The sequence below is a fragment of the Chiroxiphia lanceolata genome, chromosome 13 (genome assembly GCF_009829145.1).
Source record: "Chiroxiphia lanceolata isolate bChiLan1 chromosome 13, bChiLan1.pri, whole genome shotgun sequence".
In the NCBI taxonomy this organism is placed as follows: domain Eukaryota; kingdom Metazoa; phylum Chordata; class Aves; order Passeriformes; family Pipridae; genus Chiroxiphia; species Chiroxiphia lanceolata.
Genome location: NC_045649.1, coordinates 601,487 through 627,586, shown reverse-complemented (window position 1 = coordinate 627,586; position 26,100 = coordinate 601,487). Strand labels below are relative to the sequence as shown.

Genomic DNA, 26,100 nt, shown 5'->3' with positions numbered 1-26,100 from the left:
ATTTCATTTTTGCATTATTATTTGCATTTATAATTGTATTTATGCTCTGAGGCCCAGATTCCAGACTGGTGTAAGACTTCAGTAATTTCAGGGCAGATAAAAAAACAAACACACATCAGGAAAAACCAAACCAAACCAAAACCCCAAACAAAACGAGGACAACAACAAAACCCAGAAAAAACCCTCCAAACAAGTTAATTTAAAAAACATAACAGCATTAGTTGCACTTGTCCTTTCTGTTTCTCCACGGAGCCCGTTCCCCACAGCCTGCAGCTGCCCACCGGGCAGGACCATCCCAGCAAACTCTGCTCCCCCAGCTGCTTTGGGCAGCTCAGCAGACACAGACACGATGGTTCCTCGGGGAACTAAAACGTTCATCAGCCCAGGGTGCTCAGAGGTGGAGAGTTTTGGACTCTCCAGCCCACACCAACGCCCACAGGGGACACGGCAGACGATTCAGCAGATTATTTAGAAAGGCAAGGGCTTTTTTGGAAGAGCTACTACTGCCTATCCTTTCTTTGAGGAGGCTGGAGGAGAGCCTGAGTTATCCTTTACTACAGCCAATGCTTCAGTAGTTTATTTTTGCATTCACTACCTTTTTTTTTTTTTTTTTTTTTAAGATAGGAGATGGCAAAGCTGAGGATCTGTGTGTTTAATTACTGGATGCTGTAGAAAGACTGTAATTACACCGTTTGCACTCTGGTTGATTCCACCCCATTCTCCCAATTCATTTAAGTGCAAATAGCCTCGTTAGCTCCCTAATCAGAAAGTCTATAAATGCAGCAGTTGAGGCGCTCAGCACATACCTGCCAGCCCCCCCAAACCTGGAAAAGGGACCCGGAGTCCTGCATCTCCATTCAGTCAGGCTAATACCTGGATTAAGGACCTACACTGCATCCTCATCCCACTTGATTCAAGGGATGCAGGACCTGGAAAAAAGACTGCAGAACCTGGGGTGCACACCCACCCCCAGCCTGTTCAGAGGGTGCAGGAAACAGAGTGCACCCCAATGCACAGTTAATCCAAAGAGTTCAGGATCCTGGCCAGGAGATGAAGGATATAAACTACATCTCTGTGCCCAGCTGGTCAAAAAAAAAAAAAAAAAAAAAAAAAGCAGGACTTGGGCTCCTGGCCAGCCACTTTGGCGTGCAGGACTCAAGAAAGGAGGGACAGGATCCAGTCTGCACCCCGTGCCCAGCCGGGCTGGGTGATGCAGAACCAAGGTGCACCTTATTCCCAACTCTCCCAGTGAGTGCGGGGCAAGGGGCCGCGGGACCCAGGCTGCACCCTCAGTGCCCAGCCAGCCCAGGAGGTGTAACCCCCGCCAGCCCAGGGCACAGAATCTGGAAAGGCGTTGCTGGATCTGGACCCCCACGCCCAGCCAGCCCGGGAGAGGCAAGACCTGGGCTGCATCCCACCCCCAGCCAGCCGCGGGTGCCGGACCCGAGGAAAAACCCTGCTGCCGAGTCGCTCGGGGTGCAACGTCCGGGCTGCAGGGTCCGGGGTGCCCCCCGTGTCCCCGCAGCCTGCGCTCGCAGGATCCGAGGGAGCAGCCACAGGAGCCGGGATGCGCCTCCTGCCCGGCCGGTGCGGGACCCGGGGAATAACGGCGATCCCGAGGGGGTCGGGTGGGCGCGGGACTCAGGCGAGGGGATGCGGGACCCCCCCGCCCACCCAGCCGGGGGTCGCAGGACCGGGGTGCCGCCGGTCCGGGGGGTGCGGGAGGCGCGGACCGGCCCCGTTCCCGCGGCCGTGCGGGGCGCGGGCAGGGGGGATGCGGGAGCCGGGGCGCGGGGACCACTCACATCGAGGATGACGGAGGTGCCCTTCCTCTGGGCGGCGGCGGCGCCCGGGGCGAGCAGCTCCCGCTCGGCGAGGCCCTTGTCGCCCATCCTGGCGGCCGCCCAGCGCAGGAGCCCGTCCAGCCCGCGCAGCGCCGGCGCCGGTTTCCGCAGCAGCCTCTGCACGCCGGCCCGGCAGTACCGCGCCGCCTGCTCGCACATCGCTCAGCGCGGCCTCATCCCGCCGACGGGGCTCCCCCGCCTTCCCCGCCGCCTCCTCCTCCTCCTCCTCCCACAGCCCTCGGCGGGCGGGTCCGCGGGGGGACCCCGGGGGGGCTGCTGCCCTGAGAGCAAGAGGGGGGTTTATTTTGGGGGTGGGTCAGCCCACCCGGGTTCCAGCACAAGCCGCCCTTTTAGGCATTTTCTGTCTAAAAAGACTATTCCTATGGCGTGTTCTCTCCCCTCCACAGCCCTCCTACACCCATAACAGATTTTAGTAGCTCTTTGTAAGGACAGAAGAGAGCATATTTCTTGCTAGTAAATAAAACTTGCCCCTGACTGCCCATCCATACTCCAGAAAGCCCCTATACAATGAACAGCCAGCAATTCCACCTGGGGTATTGCAGCTCCCATGGCTACAATGCTCAGCTGGACAAACATTTCTAACCCTGTTCTGCAAGGACATTCCTTTGTGTTACTCTCGTCCTCAGCTACACAGGTCAAGATTCAGACTTGCAGCAGGGGCAATAAGTCTTCTGGACAAAATGGCACTGAATCATTTCATCTCCCACTCCCCACCAGAGATGCTCCCTGTTGGAGTTCAGGTCCATAAAGGCACCAAAGCCAGAGAGCTCAGACTCAGACACACTTGGAGGGTTCCCTAGAATTCCAAAGCAGCCACAGGCTCCAAATGGCCTTTCCCACATGCAGCAGCCAGACCCCTCACAGGCAGCTCTAGGGGACTTAATGCTTCACCAGGGCCACATCCCCAGATTAGAACATCTCTGACACAGGAGCCAGCAATCCCAGCACCCATGCAGTCATTACACACTTCCCACACTGAGTTGTATGCCTGACCTGCAAATTAGGAACAGCATGATCGCTCCAAAAGACCTGACCAACTACTGCTTGAAGAGAAACAAACAGCAATAAATTATTGCTTTCAGCAGTTCACACATTGCAGTGCACCAGAGCCCAGACCCCTAGCCCAGAAAAGCCTACCTAGAGGAATTATTGAGCCTCCTCTTCTAACCACACATCTTTGTTCAGGTAAATTGGGGTGAGACTTCTGTGTTGGAGGTGACAGGTGGGGAATGTGCATTTTCCTTTCAGCTGCTGCTCAAAGAAAAGTGAGTGGGAGCCTGGTTCTCTCTGCTGCAGTACATGCACAATAGCTGGAAGCTCTTGAAAGGCTTTCAAACAAATGGGGCACAGAGCAGCCTAGCAGTAGGTCAGGACACCCATGGGCTGAGCCCCTCTTTCACCAACTCTCACCTTTCAGGGTTTCTTTAACCAGCAATAAAAAATTCATGGGCCTGTACCTCTGGTGGCCTGAACTATTGTGCTCTTTTGTACTTCTGCAATCCTCAGATTATTCCTGTGCTTCTTTCTCCTTTAGACTTTCCTCCACTAAATGGCTGGTTCAGACTGTATTGATCATACCCGGTTCAGGATTACTACATAAGCTTGTTAATTAAAACTATTGACTGAGTAAGTTTATAAATATGGTTCTTTGGATTTTCCTTCCCATTTGCCATGAATATTCACAGAATATTCTGAGTTGGAAGGGACCCACAGGGATCATCAAGTCCTTAAGTGAATGGCCCATACAGGGATGGAACCCACAACCTTGGCACTGTTAGCACCATGCTCTGACCAGTTCAGCTAACCTCAGTCCTATAAATGAGGGACCAGCAGGTTTTTGGAGGCTGTGAGAGATCAGAACTATTTTCCCTCAGCCCCCCATTCAGAAACTCCATGAGATCCCAAAAAAGGGCTATTTCCATTCCAGTTTCAAGTCTGATCGTGACACAACAGTTTTTCCTGCCTGGTGACTGTGGGGCTCAGCACGAAGCACTGGTTTACCCCATCCCTGGTGACGTTTGCTCTACCACCTTTCATACAGGGCTTATTCAGGTGCTACACACAGTATTTTCCAGCCACTTCTAGAAAGCCTGTTAGAGCAGGAGCTCAAGCCATGTGCCGTAATTTCAGATGAGAGGCCACTTGAAAAGCCCAAGAGCTTCTCTGAAGCCCTTTGAATTCTGCCTTCTCCCCACTGCCCCTCTGCACACAGCAGGCAGCTTTATTTAATTAAAAACTTCCAACAGGCACGACCTGCAGCCGTGCTTGGTGCAAAATGTCACAAACAACTTGCTAATATTGACTGATGACTGAGGGATTGAGGTTAATCCAACAGTTAATGGTGGGAAGAGGAAATGGCAACCCAGTCACAGAGATGGGAATTAGGCAGAGCAACCCTACCTGCCCAGCCCAGAGGCTGTAATGGCACTGTAGTGCCTGTATTAATTTCTGTTTATTGTAATGCAGCATGGAATCACCAGGTGATTTTATTACAGTTCATACCCCAGCTTGAAAATGCCACACAGCCAACAGCACCAAGGTAATTTACTGGTCTGAACTGAAGAAGATCCACGTGCAGCAGGTGTTAACTCCTAAAAACACAACAAACCCCCTCCCCTCTGCAAGCTAAGTAGGGCAGAGCCCGTGGTTTGGGGAACACAGCTCACCCACACAGCTAATAAAGTGTAAAGTCCACCCCAGTCACTGGGACCGTGGGCTTCTGCTCCAGGCCCTGCAATCAGGGGGAGTACAAAGCTTCAAATGCACCATTTTATGCCAGATTCTAAGAAGTCTAAGTTCTTGTTTAAAGACAAAACGTACTCTTAGCCTTTAAATACCTCCAGAGCATCTTCCAACCACAGTTATTCAAATAGAAAAAAAAAACCCCTTTTCAAGCACTTCTGCATCCAAACACCCCTTCCTGCTCCAGGACCAGCACTGCAGCCAAGGGGGGAACAAGCAGGTCCAGCACAAGGGAAGAGAGCCCAAGTTTTTCTGAGGAATTACTTAGCCCACCTCATGCTGCAAGTGGAAACCAGGCACAGTTTGAGTTCTGGTCATGATCCTAAAGGAAATCTGGTAAAGGGGAATTATAAGGACTTGTCTTATCAAATAAAACTTCTGCAGCATAGGCTATCATAGCTCTCAGATGTCCAGACTTCCCCAGAGCTCTAAGACAATTCTCCAGAACAATACGAGAAATCACCACCATAAGAAAAAAATAAAGTAAAAAAAGAATTTCTAAAACCAAAATCAAGCTCCAGTTTGTAAGAGACTCACCTTCCAAGACACAGTTTCATCCCGGAGAGGGCCTGGGAACTGTGTGGCTTCTCCCAACCCCTCAGCAACAGCTGAGCAACAACCCCTCCTGGCTGGGCTGGGCATCCTTTAAAACCCAGGACACCTGGGCTGGGGGCTGGCTGCACAGCTGCCTTTCCTCCACCATTTAGTGGAAACCTTAAAACCTAAAGAATATTGCCTTGTTATTCTGAGTGGAGGAACAGGCAAACAACAGACAAAACCCTTGTGTTGATGGCTGCTGACACCAGAGGGTGGTGGATGGTTTTGTTTTGGTGTTGGCTTTTAAGGGGCCTTCCTGATCTCTGTTGTTTTGATAATTTGACACCCAAACCAACACACCCGTGATTAAAGTTACAGATCATTGACCTGATAGAGCTTGTGACTGTGTAGTTGTAGGGAAGAGATATTGTAACATTTATCTTGCATGTTTATTACTTACAATAGCGTTCACCTAAAGCAGACCAAAACATTCTTCCCTTCAACATGTAATTTAGGTCAGAGCTATTAAGAATAAGCTAATACATTTACGATGACCTTTCATATTTACCCTTTGTTTCTTTTGCCCCCTACACCTCACTTCAGACCGTATATAACAGGATAAAAAGCATGGAAATGGGGAATTGTAGACTTCCAGATTTCTAAACCTGTGTGTTGGCATGACCACCAATTTAAGACGTTAAAGTTATTGCACCTAAATAAAATATTGCCTCTTTATAACTGACCTCCCCAGTTGCTACACAAAACAGATAATTTACACAGCCTCAATGGTCAAAATGCATCTGCGAATTGTTGAAATTAAAGCTCTCAAGCTTCCTCATAGCGAGAAGGGGGAGAGAGGGACTGGCACTTTTCCCATTGCCCATACCCTTTGTAATTAATTTCTAAAGTAATTTCCTCCTTTGCCCAGCAGATATCATCTCTGCATTGTGCATTTGTGCGAGGAAAGAAGATCTCCCCGGTTTATTTCTGACAATAGATGCAGTTAATTAACGTTCAGGGAGTAAAATCTGACAGCTGTCAGAGTCAGTGGGACTCCCCCTGGGGTACCCCGGGCAGGCGGGATGCAAAGCCCCCGGTGAGAGCCCAGGGAGGCACAGGGCAGGGCAGGATGCTGGCCGAGAGCTGCCCCAGGGCACGCTCAGGTTAGAGAGGTAAAATAGAAATCCTTCTTACTCTTACATCTTTACCTGCGAACACGTGAGGGTTGTTCAGAAGGGTGGAACGTTGGCCGGGGTGTTCAGAGGTTGTTCAGAAGGGTGGAACGCTGCCCGGAGTGTTCCTGTGCCCGCAGCGCTGCTCTGCCCTCACAGCGGCGCCGAGACCGCGGGACGGGAGCGATTTCGGCACAAAACCTGTGCTGAGAGAGACTAAACCAGAAGCCAGGTTTGCTTCTCCCAGCCCAGCAGCCCAGCTCAGCCGGGACCGGGCCCTGCTGGACCTGCTGTCCCAGGGAGGGGTGGCCGAGGCCATGGGGCCATCGCGCTGTGCCCACACTGGGGACCCCGCGGCAGCTGCCGCGGGGCTGGAACTGCCCTCGGCCCCCTGGAACTGCCCTCAGCCCCCTGGAACTGCCCTCGCCCCTGGGAACTGCCCTCACCCCCTGGAACTGCCCTCGCCCCCTAGAACTGCCCTCACCCTCTGGAACTGCCCTCACCCCCTGGAACTGCCCTCAGCCCCCTGGAACTGCCCTCGCCCCCTGGAACTACCCTCACCCCCTGGAACTGCCCTCACCCTCTGGAACTGCCCTCACCCCCTGGAACTGCCCTCAGCCCCCTGGAACTGCCCTCACCCCCTGGAACTGCCCTCGCCCCCTGGAACTGCCCTCGCCCCCCAGGAACTGCCCTCAGCCCCCTGGAACTGCCCTCAGCCCCTGGAACTGCCCTCACCCCCTGGAACTGCCCTCAGCCCCCTGGAACTGCCCTCAGACCCCTGGAACTGCCCTCAGACCCCTGGAACTGCCCTCGGCCCCTGGAACTGCCCTCAGCCCCCTGGCACACGCAGCACCACAAGTTTCCCGTAGCTCCAGGGTTTGCTGGTGTGGTTACAGGGGGCCCTGCTCCCAGACGGGACCCCCAGGGCTCCCTGTGGTGAATGAGGTGTGGGGAGAGCCCGTGGCAGTGCCCACGGACAGCCAGGGCAGGGGCTGCCAGTGCTCCCCAAAGGACACTCCCGGCAGCCCCAGGAGTGAACTGCTCTGTCAGTACCCACCATCTCTCCAGCAGCCTGCTCAAAGGCTGCTGCTTTCTGCTCAAGCACCAGCCACATTCATTTTCCCCGCAGCAGTATTTTATTTGTCCTTATTTTCTGTCCTCAAAGTGACAGAGGTGAGGAAATTATTTATATCTTACACTGCTCCAGTAGTTATTCACCAAGAGTTTGGGAGAGTAACATCTTCCATTTCTCCAGTCCTGCTCAGTGCTGGACACACACACACAAAAATCACTTTATGAGCATGTTACTGAGTTTCCTGGCTGTGAAGCTGTTTTAAAATGCTGCTGTGTTTGTCACTTTGGGATCAAACTCATGTAATTTAATGGGTTTCACTGAGACATCAACAGGCCCTCAAGGCAGATATCGATTTCCCACAACAAAGGGCTGCTCTTGAAATAATTTAATGGGATCACCAAGAAGTGACTTGAGCTGCAGGTGCTGGAATGCTCATGGACTGCAGCTTGCTGGGATCTCAGCGAGGCAGCCCCTGGCCTCACATCCCCAGGAGAGCACGAGATGAGCAGTGAAACAAGTGCCTCTCCCTCACAGATTCCCTCTGTCTCGTGAGGGCAGAGCTGGAAAAGGGCCACCTTCATCCGGTGATTGTCACCCTCGCAGAAATGTCCCGCCTGCAGCCTGTGCAGCACTGGAGGCTGTGCACCCTCAGCACGGCCTGCGAGGACATCTAGTGCCTGCTGCTGCTGCTGAGGAGGCTCTGGGCTCAGCACTCTGTGCTGCACTGGCAGCTTTGTCTCCTTGCAGCAACGAAAGGTCGCCGTGGGTCCAGCCCCAGCAGCGTTCTGGAGAGGAGGGTCCTGGGGGAGGGTCCCCGCGAGGCTCTGATGTGCACTTCAGTGCCTGTGCCAGCCGGGGCTTTGTCTCACCAGCTGGAGCTCCCCAACAGCCCCTGAGCCTGACACACAACTGCTCTAAGTCCAGGCTGAGCAGCTCTGGGCTGTTTCCCCAGCTGGGCTCTGACCCGAACAGCCCCCGTGGTGACACAGGTCACTCACCACAGCTGATCCCAGTGCAAAGCTGTGTCTTCATCCACTGCTAGTGCCCTCCTTTGTGTTCCTGTCTGTTCTGGGAGCTTCTCACAGTCCAGCACAGACCCAGCATCCTCCCTGACTGCTGCATCTGGGGATGGAGCTGACCACACAGTTTGCAGTATAAGAAACCAATTCTGTTTTCAAAGGACATGCTCTTGTCCAAAGCTATCCATAGCCAAGCTGGCGTTCAACCTGCTGGGCAACACAAACAGGGTTTATCAAGTCCTTATACAAGCAGAAATACCATATATCTGAGGATAATCTAAGTTCTTGACAGTTGAGGATGGTGGACAATCAAGATGTCAAAACGATTTCATGGGGACAAAAGATCAAAGCATCTCAGAGTGACACGTGGGTGCATCAGCAGTTCAGACCCAAAGCACGTTTGCCTGGTACCTGTTACTGCTGATGTCCCTGCAGAACCCTGGGACACAGGATGGCAAGCATAGCCAAGCACAACCACGTGCTGCAGCCCAGGTCAGATACTCATCACACCGAGGTGCTGCCAGCAGATGCCCCGCCCACTACCCCTTCCTTGGGCTGCAGCCCTGACTCTGGAAAAAGGAGAGTTTCTTCAGATGAGACTCAGAGAAGACAGTTGGAGGCAGGGAAAGTCCCCCTGAGCTACACAATTCAACAGAGAACCTGAAATAATTACAGATTTGGGATGTCTTAATCTAGCCATCCCCGTGCTTTAAAGGACATTTACTGTGCAGAACCGAACCTGTGTCACTGTGAGTGCAGTATCCGTAACCCCTCAGCCGGGGCTGGGGAGCTCTGCAGTCGGGAGAGGGAGCTGTGCTGCTGCGGGACGGACACGGGGGCACCGCAGCGAGGGTTGCAAGCCTGTTTCCAGTCAGACCTGGCAGCATAATGTGCTTTGAATGTTGCTTTAAAGAGGTTTTCATAGAATGAATCAACATTGTTTTAGTTGTCTTCCCCTCTTTCTTTGGAAGTTTTAAAAATCCATCATCATCATCATCATCACAAAATTGGCACAAGTTATGTGTAACTTTAGGCCCCCTGAAAATCACATTTTTAACAAGCTTACTACCCTCATCCCAGTGCAGCCGTGCTTGCACAAAACCTCTCTGCAGCATCCCAACACCCCTGGGCACCCATCCATCCTCCCCATCCCATCTGCCAACTCTTTATGAAGATGAAAGACCCAGCTCTGACCTTCCCACTGCCAGTGGCATCCTGAGTCACACACACGGGTTTTATCCTTTTAACTGGGGTTTGAATCACACCTTCAGAAGCCTGAAACTGTTTCCCAGCAAAACCTGTCCCAGCAGCTTTACCACCCTGTGCAAGTTGAGATCGGTGCTTCGGGGCTGACATGAGAGCTCATCCCCTCCTTGGGAACGTGTCTGCACAGCCCAGGCCCAGGTGATTGCACAGCACCATGTCCCACTTACCCTGGTGGAGATCTGTGCCAACCCCCTGGGCATGGCTGGCCAGGCCTGGGCTGTCTGCTCCTGCTGCCAGCCCAGCCTGCAGAGCCCTCAGCCCAGCAGGGAACAGCATCTTCTCAGGGCTCCCAGGCACAGATTCCCAGAGAAAACATTCTTCCTGCACAAGGGATGGATGTCTGGAGGGGTTCACCCTTCCTCCCTCTGCTGCTTCGTGGTTTCAGATGGCAGGGCACAGCACAGCAATTAAACTGCAGGAAACTTCAACCTTGCAACTTCTGGAAGATCTGGTAAAAAAGATCCAAAGCAAAACACAAATTCAAATGGTCCAAGACCTACCTGCTTTCTAGGTGCACCTGAGAGTCCATACATTTTGGCAGGAGATGCTGCAGTAGGAGACACACTGGCAAAAATATGAAGCTAATTATTTATCACTTTTCCCCATGAAAATGGCAGAAATAGAGCAATTAAATGAAATCATGCTAAATTTATGACTGCAGAGGACTCTTGTCTACCCAGATTGTCCAAGTTCATTGCAGCAAGCTCAGCCTCAAAAAGAGAGATTTCTTTATGGGGTTCCTTAGCACTGATTCCCATTTGGTAGAAGCCAATTCTCATGATGGACACCCAGAAGTGTGTCCATGGGTGGGCTGCCAGGTACCAGGCACAAGGCTCCCTGCTGACAGATCTACCAGCAGTTCTCTTCAGGTGTCACTTTAGATCTGTGAAGAGTGACTGTATTAAATAGCAGAATAAAGCTTGTGTCCATGGCTGCAGAAATAGAGGAATCTTAAATTGCAATGAGATAAACTACCTGAATAACTGTTTTAATTCCTGGCAGAGAAAACAATGCTCATGGGTTGCATCCACGGGTTGTTTTGGCTCCTCATTTTGGGTTCCCTTTCTTTCTGAGCAATTTTAGAGGGATTCTCCCAATGCACCTCACCTGCTGCCTCCAGAATAAATCTGCTGTCTTCCAGTGATGCTTCTGAGGGTTTCTCTGCCAGGTGCACATTCTGAGTCACAGCAGATTTATTGCTTCACCTTTGCCTACAGGATTATAGCAGATGATTCCAGAAGCCATCTCTATATTTGCAGTGCCAGCAGACAGACTATCAGCACAACACTCCCGTGGTGCTGGATATTCTTTGTGGCTGTGAAGCATTCCTAGCTGTTAGTCTCCAACTTGTAAAAAAGAAATTCCAGAGTTGTTTATTTTATAGCATTTCAGGGCACGCTTTAGTGGCCCATTGTAAACATGAATTACATAAAGCCTTTGATTCCAGGGAGATGTGAGTCTCCCAACAACCACCCCTGAGAGGAGTAGGCATTTTTGGTCCCAAAGAGCTGGAGGACACTGGGACTGCTGACGTGGAGAGCGGTACAGTGGGACTGGGAGAGGGCACAGGGCCTGGTGAAAAGCACCTGTGGGGCCCTGGAGCGGGGCCAGCAGGGCTGGGTGGCTGCACAGACTGGGGTTGCTGGGACTAATCTCGTTGCCAGGAAATTCAGGGATCAGGAGATAAATTATCAGCAAGTGCTGGAGTAATTTGGCTGGAATTACAAGGCCACATGTCACAGTCCTAAACCAGTGGGCAAAAGTGCCTCCAGGCAGCCAGCTGGGGCCCCACCTTCAGGAGGGTGGGAGTCTGCTGGAGCCAGTCCAGGGATGACACAAGAACGATGAGAGGGCTGGAGCACCTCTGCCATGGAGACAGGCTGAGGGAGCTGGGGCTGTTCACCTGGAGAGAAGGGTCCAGGAAGACAGTAAAGCACCTTCCAGTACCTAAAGGGGCTCCAGGAAAACTGGAGAGGGACTTCGGACAAGGGCATGGAGTGATGGGACAAGGGGGAATGGCTTCAAACTGACCAAGAGCAGGGTTAGATGGGATGTGGGAAAGAAACTCCTCCCTGTGAGGGTGGGGAGGCACAGGCTGCTGGAGAAGCTGTGGATGTCTCACCTCTGGAAGTGTTCAGTGCCAGCTGGGACAGGGCTTGGAACAACCTGGTCTAGTGGGAGGTGTCCCAGCCCATGGCAGGGGGCTTGGAATTACATCTTTTAAGTCCCTTCCAACCCCACCACTCACAGATTCTGTGATGATTGTGTAGTTTTGGAAAATGGCTGTATGGGTGTTGCTGGGTTATTGACCCATCCCTTCCCCAGTCTCATTTTGTTACTCTCACCCATGTTCTGTCACGGTGGCAAGCTCTGTGCTGGCAATCCCCACATTCCTGGCAGCAGACCTGCCTCCTACACTGCCTAACACAGACACCAGTGCTCACATGCCCTGGCAGGCCGCAAAAAAATTGCTGGATGCTCCATTTTCAAGGTAAAATACACAACCTTTGGCTAACACAATAGTCCTCTCTGTTTTGAGTTCACCTGCCCAGAGGAGGTTTTCTCAAAGACTTTTGGGGATGGGGTTATGACAACAGAACACCATCGTGTTCATCCTCCTCCTGAATGACATGCTGGCCATAATCCTGTGATGGTTCACATGCCAACACCATACACAACCCTCTCAATACAATACAATGTGCCTGGCAACAGCCTTGCCCAGCATCAACCACAAAATGCCCTCCAGCTCTGACAGCCGGATTAGGTGCTGCCGGGAGGTCATATCTGGGGCCGTTCCTTCCACAAATAAACAGTGATTTCCTTTAGTATTTCCAGAAATACAAGCACCAGCTGGCAGCAGCACGTTCTGATGTCTGCAGTCAGGTAACAGGTGAGCTGGCTGGGCACTGGAGCTCAGCAGTCCCACCCTGGGCAAGCAGCTGCCATAAATACAACACTGGCTTCCCAGCCCAGCACGAGGATGCTCCTCTGTGCCCTGCACTGAAGGGGTTCTTGGTGTAACTGAGGTTCACCAGAGCTGAAAACAGAGAGAAGAGCAGCAAAGAGAAAGGGACCTGTGGCTCCCACAAAGGCCTGTTTGAACACACCACCCTTACCTGTCAGTGAAGCAGTGCCCCTCCAGCAGATATTTCCTAAAATATCTGCCCTTCCCAGAATAACAATATACTTCATTTTCTTCAGGCCTCTCCTCTTTTGGCCTCTTATGTCTTTACTGCCCTGTTACAGATTTTCCTGCAGCTCCCTGTTCTGGACAGCCCTGTCTGCTGTACCAGGCACTGCCCATCACTAGGACACGTTGAATCCTCCTCATAGCTGGGGTGCCTGCCTGTGGCCACTGTAAGGATTTCTAAGCCAATCTTGGCTGGCAGTCAGATTTCCTAGGATGAACTGTTTATTGAGAATGTAATTCCCATTTGTTATTGTAAGAGCTGTCAGAAAAGAAGAAAACCCAACACATCCAGGTAAGAGTCTCAGAGCATGATCAAATGGACTGTCCAGCTGGCTGAGCCTTTTCCACGTAACATAAACTTCAAAGGAGTAAATAATTCATGAAATATCATCCTGACAAAGCTGGGTACTAGGGAATCAGAGGAATATGGAAATTACATTTCTGCATGGAAAATGCTTAGTATTAGTTCTTTCACCAAGCAGGGGCCATTGGGACCTTCTAGCCTGGAGTGGGAATGTGGGGATCAGTCATTCAGCCCTAACAGAATGAGCACTTTTATGCCATGCAGTTCCACTTCCCTATCAGTGCAGTGTCCAAAGACTACTGGCACTGCACACATGAGGAGAGGGGGAAAGATGGTTCATCCACAGTGATATTAACTGGGGTAGGACTGGACTGCTTTAGCTGTGGGATTGCTTTCAAAGCCCTGGAGTTTTCTGGACCTAACGCTGGGAAAGTGGCACATATTCCACTTGCAGATGGGGATGTGCTCTGGCAGAGCCACATCCCTTCCTCTGCAGAGCCTTTTCCCAGCGGGACAGGGGGGATCCATTACGCTGTTTAAAGGAAGACCAAAAAAAGGCCTTTCCGTGGAAATGGATGTAACAGAGCACAAGGAAGGTCACAGGGGACAGGCAGCCTGGGAACAGGCAATTCTACCTCCCTTTGATGCATTTTCCTTTGTTTCAGGGTGAGAACATTTCACTTGGGCTGCTCTCCCAGCTCCCTGTTATGTCACATCCAGATTACTCAGTGGAGGAGGTATTTGGAGTGTTACATCAGACAGATAACAGTTGTTTATGTAACTTGATCTTTTTCTCAGACTTGTTTCTCCATCTTCTTGAAAAATATTTATGTTAGCTATTTATATTTTCAAGAATGTGAACTTTACCAACCTGAGGATGACATTCACCTCCACTGTAAATCAGGGTGGGTGCTTCTGCAGAGCCCTGCAGCACTGCCTGGGATCTTCTGCTTCTCATAGGCACCAGTTCACCAAACCTACAGTTCTGCAGGGGAAGAAATCAGTTCTGGTGTAACACAGTTCTGAAATTTCTCCCATCCTTGAGATGGAAGGGCTAGTCAAAAAGGGAACCAGAAACCCACTGTAAAATCTCAGAGGTTACACTGCAATGGCTGAGGCTCTGCCATAAATCCCTGATCAAATGCATTTTCCCAGTAGAAAATTTCCAAAGGTCTTTCTTTCCCCTCTATGTGAAGCAGAGGGACTGTTTTACAGAGAGATTTAAAAACTTTTGTTTTCAGGGGAGAAAACCTTCTTAATGTTGCACGTTTCATCAGGTCAGTATATTGCAGAGGTTTTATCCTGCATGCTTTAATGTGCTGCCTTAAGCCATCCTGGTTATGCTCCAGCCAGCAAAAACAGTGCCAGTTATTCACCCCTCTGATAAATCTCTTGCTTAAGCTCCATGAAGGTGCAGTATGGGACATGGGGAATGTTTTTGCAAGGAGGTTACTTCAGGCAGTGTCAATCACCTGTAATTCATTCCTATGAGATGCCACCCTTCCCTCTCACTGCTCACGGGTCTTATTGTTCATTAATCACCTTAATTTCCCCAGAAGAGGTTCCATGACAAGAGCAGGATTTACAGAATAGCTGCTCCAGCAAGTCCAAAGGGAGTTTGGCAAACAGGTGCTGGAAAGGGCTCAGGGAAAACTTCCATTGCAACATCTGAGCTTGGAATTTTGCTTTCCCCTCCGTGCCCAGGCCTGGCCCTGCCTTTCTGGCCATGCTGACACCATCCTTCCCAGCTGGCTGCAGGAAAACTGGGGAGTGGATACCCTGCATCTCCAGTTTCCCTTTCCTTGGATGAGGAGGTGAGACCCTGCCAAAGCTCTCCCATCCTCGTGGCCCACAGACCCACACAGACACCCACCCGTGCCCAGGGGAGGGCTGCCAGCTCCAGGCAGGGCTGGCACCCACCACCCTCGTGGGAGTGACCCACAGCACATTGCACCCACTGAGCTGTGAGATCCCTGCAGCCCCCCCATGGCAGCACCTGCTGGCACTGCCTCCCCTGCCAGGCTGCAGGTCAGTCAAACAGTGAATCCACCCTGGCATCCCAGCAACCGGATCAGAGGAAAAAAAGAAGGAAAAGAAACCTCAGCTGCACAGCATGAGGGATTCACATGGCATAAACTTTCCACCAGTTCAGCTTTGCTTGGTAACAACACTGCTACGTTGACCTCGTGCAGCTCGACCCATCGTTCGTTTTATTCGCAGCCACCTTTGCAGCCTGGAAAGACAAACCTCTCCCTGACCCTGTGTCACCACGTCCATCACACATTCCCTGTTCCTCCCAGCTGGACAAGGCCCTGCTGTGTCCCTGCTGGTCCCCAGGCAGGATGCCCTGGGAGGGATGGGCAGAGCCCGTGGTGCTCTGGGCACTGCAGCCCCTGGAGCATCTGCATTCAGCATCCCCCCACTCTGTCAGTTGCTTGGTTTTGCTAGATCTTAATGGTTAAACTGAAAAGTCCATTATTACCCCAGGAAAACGCCAAGGATTTTTTTTCTCTGGCATACAAATTCCCTGGAATTTTCAGTAGAAAGATCTGTTGGCTGGTTTATGAGCTTTGAAAGGTATCTGTGCCTCTGAGGCCTCTGCTGACCTGGAGTTACGGTAATGCTGAATAACTGGGGTGTTAATGCCAAGTTGCAAATGAGGTTTGCTCCACTGGGCTGGCTCTCAAAAAGAATGAATGTTTTAGGCCTAAAACTGTGTCTGTGGTCTCATAAAAATGTACAGCTCTCCTGATTTTCTATTTATGTGCCATTAAAGGAACGATTCCATCCTGCCCTTTGCTTGCCCTCGGGTTTGTCTCCTTGGCAGAGGATTCAGTGGGATACAAAAGTGCAACTCAAATTTGGAAACTGATCCAATATAATATCCCAAAATCAGCACTTTGTCCTCAGCAGTAACTTTACACGCTCCCAACCCCTGTTGAACTGTCTCTGCATTCCCAGCTCATCAGCTGCCATCTCACTGAGAATAGCCCCTCTGACCTGGTCCTGGTCTCAGGCTGTGGCCAAAGGGGTTCTGTTTCCCTGGAGATTGTGGGGCTGAATCCAACACCCAGCTTGGCCCCGGGGACTGCAGCCCTTGGCAGTGGGGTCCCAGTTCACAGAGGTGGCTCCTGTAGTTAATCCCCAGCCCCTTTGCTTTCAGTGAGACAGAGATGTGGGAATTCACCTGTGGGGTAAATATCTTCAGTAAGGGGTTCTTTCAACGTCCAGCCCAGGTTTCCCTGCTGGCAGCAGTGCTGGTTATGGAGCAGGACCACCCTGCCTGTGCGTGGGTGCTGCCTGCCCCGGGATTCCCCTCCTTTCCCTTGTTCCCAGCTTGCTGCGGAGAACTATTGACAGCACTTCCAAGAAATGAATGCAACCAGAAAAAACTAGCCTGGAAAACAAAATCCATTCTGCTTCCCTCACAAAAGTTCCTGAGAGCTGCCTGCTCTGCCCCTGTAAATCGATGGGTTTGCAGCTCCTTCTCCGAGCCTGGCTGTGTAACAGGTGCCCACCCGGGCAGAGGGGCACGTCCCTCCAGCCAAGGGCACAAAAGCTGGGAGAGGTTTTCCTTCTCATGCCAGAGCAGAATCTCTGTCTGGGAGCTGCACAGCAGAGGATCCAGGTTTGTCCCCATGAACGGCAAAGGAAACTCTTCCTGGACAGTGGGTCTGTGCAGCCTTCCAGGCTCTGGTAGAAGGCAGGAGCCAGCCAACAACGGCAACAAAATTTGCCCTCCATTTTCTTCCTCCCCACTTAACCACTCTAGCCAGGACCTTTTCAACCTTCACAGATTGCTTCAGAGCCCTGGAAGTCAGATATTTTTCCCCTGGAGCTGCCAGGTTTTGTTCCACTGGAAACGCCTTCTGCTAGAAGACCCCCCCACACCCTCCACTCCCCAAGTGCCCCCAGTTACAGCAGCTCAGTGTGACCTCCAGAGCTGTCAGTCAGCACTGGTGTGCTGGCTGCTGGCCTGCCACAAATATCTGTATTTCACAACTAAAGCAGGTTAATTTAAGCCACCACAGTCTGCAACAGCCTGACAGCTCCCTAGGGGCCCTAGGCAATCATCAGACTTTCTATATACCATAATGCTCTACACACCTCTTAAATAGAGTGGTCTGGACAAGATGTGGTTGGGTTTAGTCCTGCTCTCAAAGACAGAAGTGCAGCCAAAAAAGTGAATGCTGAACAACCAACGGGGTTCCCAAGATTATTTTGCTGAAATAATTTCAATTCAGGTGATATATAAAAGATGGCTTCTTTTAAAAAGAAGCTACCCTTTACTTCAGAAGCAAAAGCTCACAATGAACATGCTCTGACATCTCATAAGATCCTCACCAAAGCAAAAAGCAGAAGCAGTAAGCTTGCAGGTTAATTGCATAATAAAAGGTACCTGAGTCCAGACTTGTACAGTCAGTTCTGCCCCACCCGCAGGCGAGTCTAAAACACATCAGCCCTGACTGCAAGGACTCAAAAGCACAATAAAATTAGAAAACCACAATTCTTTTTTGTCTTGTAAACTTCAAGACAAACTTCAAACCTTTGTTTTGGTTCTGGGGACATCATTTCCCATCGTTCCTGGCAAGTACCAGCAGGTCTCAGGAGCTCATTCTGCAAGGACACACAAATAGGGACCCAAAGAGGCTGAGGAGCATTGGACAGAAAATGGGGGCCTGAAATGAAGCTCTTGTTGCAGAGTGATGGATCTCTTAGAGGCAGCCAGAGGTCTGGATGAAAAAAACAACCTTTTCTACCCAAACTGAGCTGAGCAGGGAGTTGCTCGTGGCCTCCCTGGCTGACCTGCTCTGTCCCCGTGGCCACAGCACAGAGGACACCGGTGACCTGCAGGGGACAGAGACAGGCAGAGTGGGCAGAGTGCTCTCCCCCCTTAAACACCAGCTGACTCACTGCTCACCTTCGGGCTGGCCTCAGCAGCAGTGGGAAGGGGGCTGGAAGCACCCAGGGTCACCTGAGGGACTGTCCCACTGCAGGGGATGGGAGCACCCAGGGTCACCTGAGGGACTGTCCCACTGCAGGGGATGGGAGCACCCAGGGTCACCTGAGGGACTGTCCCACTGCAGGGGATGGGAGCACCCAGGGTCACCTGAGGGACTGTCCCACTGCAGGCAGAGCTGGTCCTGCAGAGGGCCCGGGAGGAGCAGCTTTTATTCCTGGTCCTTCACACGCCGCAGGTCAAGGTTACGATGCTTGGGTGAATTCCACACACAACAAAGCGGGTGTCTGTTGACTCTCACAGCTGATTGTTTTGGAACAATAATTCATTGTTGCCTCCCTGGATACAGAGAATGGAATGACAACTTGGATTAGCAGTGCACAGCCTTGCCCTAAGGACCTGCTGTTGACGACTAAACCACCACTTCTGCTGTTGAGATCCTCTGCTCTGACATCCCTTGGGGCAGAATGTGGGATATTTGCTAAGCATCAATTGTGAAAAACCATTTCCCTTTCCGGTCCTACACAGGGCAGGCAATTAGCTCATCCCTCTTGGGCAGGAAAGGAGGTATTTAAAGCACAGACACCCAAGCTCCCCCTGCCAGAGGCTCAGCCTTGGACCTAGTTAAGAGCTCTCCCGTGCAAATTTGTTCACCATAACGTAACATGAGATACAGAATGGTCAGCATGAACACTGAGACTTTGATCTCAGGGATGGGAATGGCAGCATTTCACTTGACACCAATCCTATGCCCTTACTCCCAGTGCACTCCAATGCCCCTTGTGTTTGCTTTAAGATGGTCTTTGGCTCTTGTCCTCCACCTCATTTGCTTTTGAGGCCAGAAGACCCAGCCAAAACCAGGATTTTCAGAAAGGTGTACATTGATCACTGAACTCTTTTCTAGCAAAGGGTAGCTGCAGAAGACCACAGAACCACATCATTCCTGCTCAGGAATGCCCACATTGCCAGGATAACAGTCAGGAAAACAAGTCAGCTCATCTAGAGTAATGCTGCCAAAGAGACCTCTGGGGGCTCTGCCACTCCTCTGGCAGTGAGTGATGACACAGACCAGGAAACTCATTCCCTCCATGCTTCTGTGCTCACAAAATACTGAGGGACTTTCAGTCTCAGCCTGCAGAGAAGAATGAGTATTGATGTTTTAACTCATTGAACAAGACTCCTCCCAGGGCTGTGCAGTAAAAAAAAAAACAACCAAAACACTAAAAAAACCCCAAACAAAAAAACAGGAGGCACAAGTTACAATAGGAACACTTCAACTGGTTAAGAAAATACCCCATATTCCCAGGAAGAAAAGTGGTAAAACGTGGAATGGGGCAATCAAATGTTGATAGTGCAATCCCCACCCTGGAGGTACTCAAAGCTTTCCCCAACAAGGCAAGAACAAAGCTTGGCAAACAGCTTGGTTTGGGATTGTGTCTTAGCCTCACAAGAGCAGACACTGCCAAAGCACTCTGCAAGGGTTCTCCATCCTACTAGAGAGACAAAGATACACAGAGAGCAAACCCCCAGCAGTGCTCCTAGGGAACAGAAAGGTGCAGGATTTAGGAGGCACAAACCACACCTTGGTACTCACCAGGAAGGTGATGAACAGTTCATTAGATCTTATCTGAGTCAGAGATTTAGAATTAAAACAAACACAGGCTAAGTCTGAAATCACTTTATTGAGAAGTTTCATACAAGAATAGTCAGTGGGAAAATATATTCAAGTGTGATACAGCAACACCACAGACAAGCTCCTCTCACATCTCAGCTTGAGGCCAATTCATTTACCAACAGCCACTGTCTCCACACACTCAGTTCTCCATCAGGTCACATCAGTGGGTTTAGTGCAGCACAGGGAGCACAGTCTGTCTTTATATCAAATAAGATGAGCTATGACTGCAATTTTTCCTGTGAGAGGTATAAGAGGCCCTTTAGGTCTTTTGAGAACTGTTTGCAATATAAGGCATCATCCCTATCCACCCCAGCTCATTCAGAACATTGACTGAAAGACTGTAACAAAATATTCTGCCAATACAAATCTTTTAGAAAAACAGTATAAAAAAGTAGAGATATATATAGCATAAAGCTATCAAAAAGTGACTGTGCCACTTCCCCCCTTATAAAAATAATGTGTTTTTTTTTAAAATCACAATACATTAGAAATCCACCCAGTACAGAACATATTGCACCTTTCCAAAATACCCTGTGCAGCAGAAGCCCCATCCAGTACCTGGGCAGTTACAAGACAGACCAGTAGCTCCCCTTCAGTTCTGCTCATCTCTACAGCAGCTGCCAAGAATTTGGCTGTTGCATTTTTAGTATTCAGAAAGTAGAAAGCGGCAAGATGGCAAACCAAGTGTTAGTAAATCATTACCATTCCTTCTCAGGAAGGAGAAAAACCCATCACAGAGATCTCTTGATTAAAAAGAAAAAATTATGTATTACTTGTTGTTGGTGTCAGTAAGACAATACAGCTTCCAACGTTCAAAGGTTTGTGTGTCAGTTTTTATTTGCAGAGCACCACTTCATGTGCCAGAGAGGTACCTGCAGCCCCTGTCAGTGATTTCTGGCTTAATAAGAACATACAGCCAAACCACAGGAGCAAATAAAACCAGGTCAGCTTACTCTGTTTCATGAAAGAAACTCTGTAAGACACCAACAGACGCAGGGTTGGGAACCTGCTGTCTGAAAATAATTAACATTGATTGATCATCAACTCAATTTTCAGTCACCTGGAGGGTTTTAGATAGAAAGGCAACCCCTGTCTTGCCCCCTGCTTTTCCAGGCACAAGATTCAGTCCCAGTAACCACACACAGCTATGCAGAAAAGGAGCTGAAGTCCCAGGAATTGAAGATTCTGCTGTGTGTGAAACCCACTCTGGATTTGGTGACTTAATCTTCTCAAATAACTCAGCAAGAACTTCCAAACTCTCTGTATGACCTTGGAGAATACCAGGAATGGGCTTTGGATCTGAGGATGTACAAATCAGATGACCTGCTCCTCGATGGAAGGAGCACTGACCCATTCAGACACAGTTAGTACAGGGATGGGGGCTTTGTTAGGGGGGATTTTTGTTTGCTTTCCTTAGCAGAGAGCTGGCAGCAGCCAGAGCCCCTCCCTGCACAAAGCGAACAAAGTTATCCCCTGCCAGGGGCCCCAGGGCATAGAGCCCCTTCTCCTGAGTGCACTCATGGCTGAATGGGTCCACATCTATGGGATTCCTCTTGGGATTCACTGGTTGGTCACTGTCCATTGCCAAGTCAATGCCATTATTTGGCAGAAAGGAGAGGTTGGGGTTTGAGCCAGTGAGAACAAGAGCCATGGATATTTTATAAGCTTTCTGACAGCCATTCTTGTCTTGAATGATACATTTTCTGTCCTTGCCAAAGGACAGCACGTGATGCTCAGGAAGGCTAATGTAACATTCATAAGGCCCAGCACAAGCAGCTGTCTGTTCTTTCATCATCTGATGGACTTTGTGGTATTCAGGATACATCATTTTGGGGAGCTGGTTAAAGATAAGACCCGGATCACTGACTCGCCTCCTAAAAACATGTATTACTGGAATACTGCAGTGGTGAGCAAAGAGAATTGCATCAGCAGCTGTCAGACCAGCACCTACTACCAAGACTGGGTCTGACATGATGCCAATGCTGTTGCTCTTCACTGCTTCTTCCAGGGCAGACAGCTGGTGATGGACATAGGAAAGGTTTTCCCCCTTGACCCCGAGCCAGGTGGGACTGTCGAACGTTCCTGTGGCCAAGACCACATTCTCTGCATGGATGGAGAAGGGCTCTTTGTCACCTTCCACAGCTTTGAAAAATCCATCCACCTGAAAGATCTCTGTGCTCTGTTCACTGGAGTTCCAGAGTGAGCCACTGTTCTCCTGCAGATCTCTCTGGGTGTGGCTGGAGATGCTCCCTGCACTCACTTTCCTCACAGAGGTCACGACAGTGCCACATCTGAAATTCTTCTGCAGTCCTTTCTTCACCACATAGTGTTGGTAATACTGAGCAATGTCTTCTGCTGTGGCTCTGTTGTTTCTGAGGCCTCTGTAATACAGTACAAACAAAGGTCAAGCAGCAGTCAAGTAAGAGACTGGAATTTTTTCCCCTCTTCCACTGAATATATCCTAGAGTAATCTATCCTGGCACTACCAGAGACTTATCTAGTTTCCTTGGCTTCAGCAAAGTTATTCCTGATATACAGACCTAGCACTCAAGTCCAAAAGCTGTTGGACAGAGGCACCTTTCTCTAGCATTCATCTCATCCACATGGTTGTTCACTTATGCCTTCCTTTCATACCTCACTTCCATTCCATTTTTAACTCCTGGACTTTTTAAGATTAATTATTACACATGTCAAGAGCAGAAGCACCTGAGAGACTGGAGAGCAGCTGAACTGATTATATCTGTCATTAGGGACAGCAGCAGTAGACACAGAAGCCAGGTGACCATGCTTTTTCCCCCCAAGCTTTACTCAGAATTCACAGTCACTGATCCATCTCCCCAGTGGCTGTTGAGAAGGACACTTTCCAAGAGGCACTTTATCTGAATCACTGAATGTAGAATGGACCTTTTTTGGGGTGTGGGAGGGTGTCCTTTCTCTCACTAAAACCCTCCGTAACAGATGGGTAGCTACATTCAAGCAGTGCACTCCAGGTTTGTTGGTAACCTCCAGAAGTCTGCCAAGGATCACACCATTGGTATCTTACCTTCTCTTTTGCTTTAGCCACTCTTTGAAAGGCAGATCTGGGAGTCCCATCCATTCCCCTCTGCTCAAGGTAACCATAGAACCCTCTATAGACTGGAACAAGAAGCAGAGCAAAATTACTTTATTTTTACATAAAAAGTGAAAGGCAATTTTTTCATGTTTCAATACAGCACAGATCATGAAATCTGTAACCTTCCCTGATCTGCTGTCATGGATGAAACCATTCATGTCCTCCAAAGAGAACTAGAGACAAGAAAGGCCTCTCATGCTTCTTTTCCTTTCCAACTTTGACTCTATCCATAAACCCAACCATGGCTGGCTGGCATTTCGGCAGAGCTGTTCCCTCTCCAGGGAACACCTCTGGCTGTCACCCAACACACAGACCCAGCAGCTCCCCTTCACTCACATGCCAGGCCCCTCCAGGAGCGTTCCTGCCAAGCACCAGGTGGGGGATGGCTCTGCTGGGCTCGTGCCTCCACCTGAGCACAGACTCTGCTGTGCCACCCCAGTCCGTGTCCGGCCGCTGCAGAGCGTCGAAGAGCAGAGCCACGGGGCTGTCCGAGCGTCCCTGCAGGCCCTCAGACAGATAGTCCAGGTCCTGGAGAGAGGAGCAGCTGTCAGAGTGTGTGTGCTGCCAGGCAGCAGGCTGATTGTCACTCCAGTGTCTCTAATCAGTGGTTCTGGTGCTCTGGGAAGCTCATTCACTGGCACACAGACCTGATCTTTCCCGAGGAAAACCTCAAGGATCTCAGCAGGAATGCTGGCATTTCACACAAGGCAGATCTGGATTACAAAGCAAAATTTGCTTAAGGCTTATTCTGCCTGTGTATTTTGAAAATTCAAACAAGGTTATCACTCATAATATACCCTAAGGATGCTTTACTGTGATGTTATATTGCTTATCTTTACACAAACCTGGTCCAAAATGGAGACTTCTGGTGCCTCTTCCAGTTTCCTCTGAAGAATAGGATTAGGATGAAGAGATTCTCTTTTGAAGTAAGGGATGTAACCTGACAGCAAATATGAGAGGCAGATTCCTGAAGGTCCGTTCCCTGAAAAGACAATGGAGAAGAATTTATACTCCTGCAGACAGAGCTGTCCTTTGAAAAGTGTTTCTAATATCCAGACCAATGCAAGAGATATAATACTGTGAATACAGGGGATCCTCTCTCCCAGGTTAACCACTGACCTATTGGATGGAGTTGGGGAAGTCATTTTACCCTCATATGTCCCCTTCTCCTCCTCAGTTGCACCTACTTGCATTGCAAGGTCCTCAGAACTTGCTGAAAAGACACTGGGTTAAATAAGTCAGAGGTTAACTTAACCTGACCCTGGAAGTTTCTAGCATGGTGAGGAATGGCCTTATTTCTTTGAACATAAAGGTTTACATTCATTAACAGCATGGAGCTGAGTCAGGGCAGGCTCAGGTTGGATCTCAGGGAAAGGTTCTTCCCCCAGAGGGTGGTTGGCACTGCCCAGGCTCCCCAGGGCAGTGGGCACAGCCCCAAGGCTGCCAGAGCTCAAGAAATGTTTGGACAAGGCTCTCGGGCACAGAGTGGGATTGTTGGGGTGTCCTGGGCAGGGCCAGGAGTTGGATGGTGGTCCTGATGGGTGCCTTCCAACTGAGCACATTCTGTCATTGTGTGAGCAGGGGCTCAGCTCTGCTGGATGCACAGCTCACACCAGGGCAGGAGTTCACAGATACAGAACCCTGACAGGAGTGACTGTCGAAGGGAAGGGGAACCAGCTCTGCTCAGTAAGAAATTCCATCTATTAAGGGATATTTGGCAATAGCAGCTCTGACTAATGGGTCTTGAGGACATTTTCAAATGGGAAGCAGCCCCACCATGGTACTGCAAGCAGTGTGTTAAGGAAAAAAATATCTCTGCCATGGCAAGACAAGCCCTCAGAATACAGCACTTTGAACAGGCTGCTGGATGATTGAACTCCTCCTGCTGACCACCCCACAGCCAGGGGAAAAACTAGATATATGTGACTCCAAAGCCCAGGGAGAGCAGCCTGTGGAAGGTTTACCAGCATGTTTAATGTTTTACAGTGTCTGTATAGGGAGGTGTCAGCCTGTCTGGCTGCCCAGGCTCTCCTGCTCACTCTTGGGTGACTAAAGCCCCACAACACAAGGCAGTGCCAGAGGGGAGGGGAGCTGGGTGAGCCACAGCCTGTGGATACAGTGCCTGTGCCTCAGGAGGGACTGGAGCAAAGGCTGCTCTGGAGGCTCTCAGACAGAGGGAAGGGCTGGAAAGCCAACAGGGAGCTGTGGGAAGGGCAGATGTGTCACAGCTGGGGCAGAGCTGCTGTGCTGAGCAAGCACCAGCTGCAGGTCAGTGTTTGGAACAGTCCACTTGGAGAAAAGTTATCCAAACCCAACAGGAATTGAAAACAAACTAAACTGCAGCTATAGTAAAATATAACAAATTCCAGGTTACTGCTTTGTTTCAGGAAGTACAAGGAGATATCTAAGCCAAACTGAACCACCTGAGTGCACAACACTCAGCGGATTCACTCTGAGCCACATCTGAGGGTGATGTGGATGGCTACAGGAACAGCTGTCTCTGGGGCCCAAGCTATTTTGGAATGCAACTGCTCTTGTGAGGCTGCCAGCCCAGCTGAGGGAGCACACAGCCCCCTGGGGCAGGGTAGGCAGCTGGACCTTCCTGCAGTGTCCAGCTGCAGGGAACAGCTGAGCTCCCTCAGCCCAGCAGCATCTTCACACACAGGGGCTTCCCTGTGTGACACCTCTGCACTGGATCCCTGCACAGGTACACTGGGGATGTACCAAAATATCCTCCCTCCCACCTTAAGACTTGTGAAACTGGGCAGTGCAAAGTCACACTGAGACAAAAACCTGCTGGTAGCAGTATCCTTGTCAAACTCACTGTTAGCAAGGGTTAGAGGTGATTCATGGGGTGCATTAACTTTATCAGATGCCAGATAAGGAAGAAACCCAGCTCTACAAGGCATTTAAACACATGCTCAGATGAATAGGGTCCAACCCCTGCCCTCGAGCACAGCCCATGATCGTCAGAGGAGGGCACTGACATCACTGCTTGTGCTTTGCTCCAAGAATCACCTCAGGTGACAAAACTCCCTCTTGCAAGGGAGACAAGACCGTTAATACATAACCTGTCCTTTTTTAAAAACTGGTAGAAAAACATACAGCTTTTTATTAGTCTATTAAAACTCTGCAAAGTCAGTGTAGCTGACACCCGTTTTAAAAGAAATCTGTGAAAAATTT

General features: G+C 50.2%; 2 protein-coding genes across 5 annotated transcripts in view; both read right to left on the bottom strand.

The window, feature by feature from the left end:
- The window catches only part of NECAB2 (N-terminal EF-hand calcium binding protein 2), a 66,765-nt gene extending 64,748 nt beyond the window's left edge, over nucleotides 1–2,017 (bottom strand). Inside the window, exon 1 of the mRNA XM_032701403.1 lies at nucleotides 1,806–2,017. Within this exon, the coding sequence (XP_032557294.1) occupies nucleotides 1,806–2,003 (198 nt within the window). The 5' untranslated portion in view covers nucleotides 2,004–2,017. The remainder of the gene's footprint in view (nucleotides 1–1,805) is intronic.
- Nucleotides 2,018–19,793: 17,776 nt separating this feature from the next.
- The window catches only part of OSGIN1 (oxidative stress induced growth inhibitor 1), a 66,785-nt gene continuing 60,478 nt past the window's right edge, over nucleotides 19,794–26,100 (bottom strand). For all 4 annotated transcript variants that reach the window (XM_032700906.1, XM_032700905.1, XM_032700907.1 and 1 more), the window contains 4 exons: nucleotides 23,763–23,899; nucleotides 23,254–23,445; nucleotides 22,849–22,940; nucleotides 19,794–22,186 (listed from right to left, as the gene is read on the bottom strand). In XM_032700906.1, the coding sequence (XP_032556797.1) occupies nucleotides 21,193–22,186; nucleotides 22,849–22,940; nucleotides 23,254–23,445; nucleotides 23,763–23,899 (1,415 nt within the window). In that variant the 3' untranslated portion in view covers nucleotides 19,794–21,192. The remainder of the gene's footprint in view (nucleotides 22,187–22,848; nucleotides 22,941–23,253; nucleotides 23,446–23,762; nucleotides 23,900–26,100) is intronic.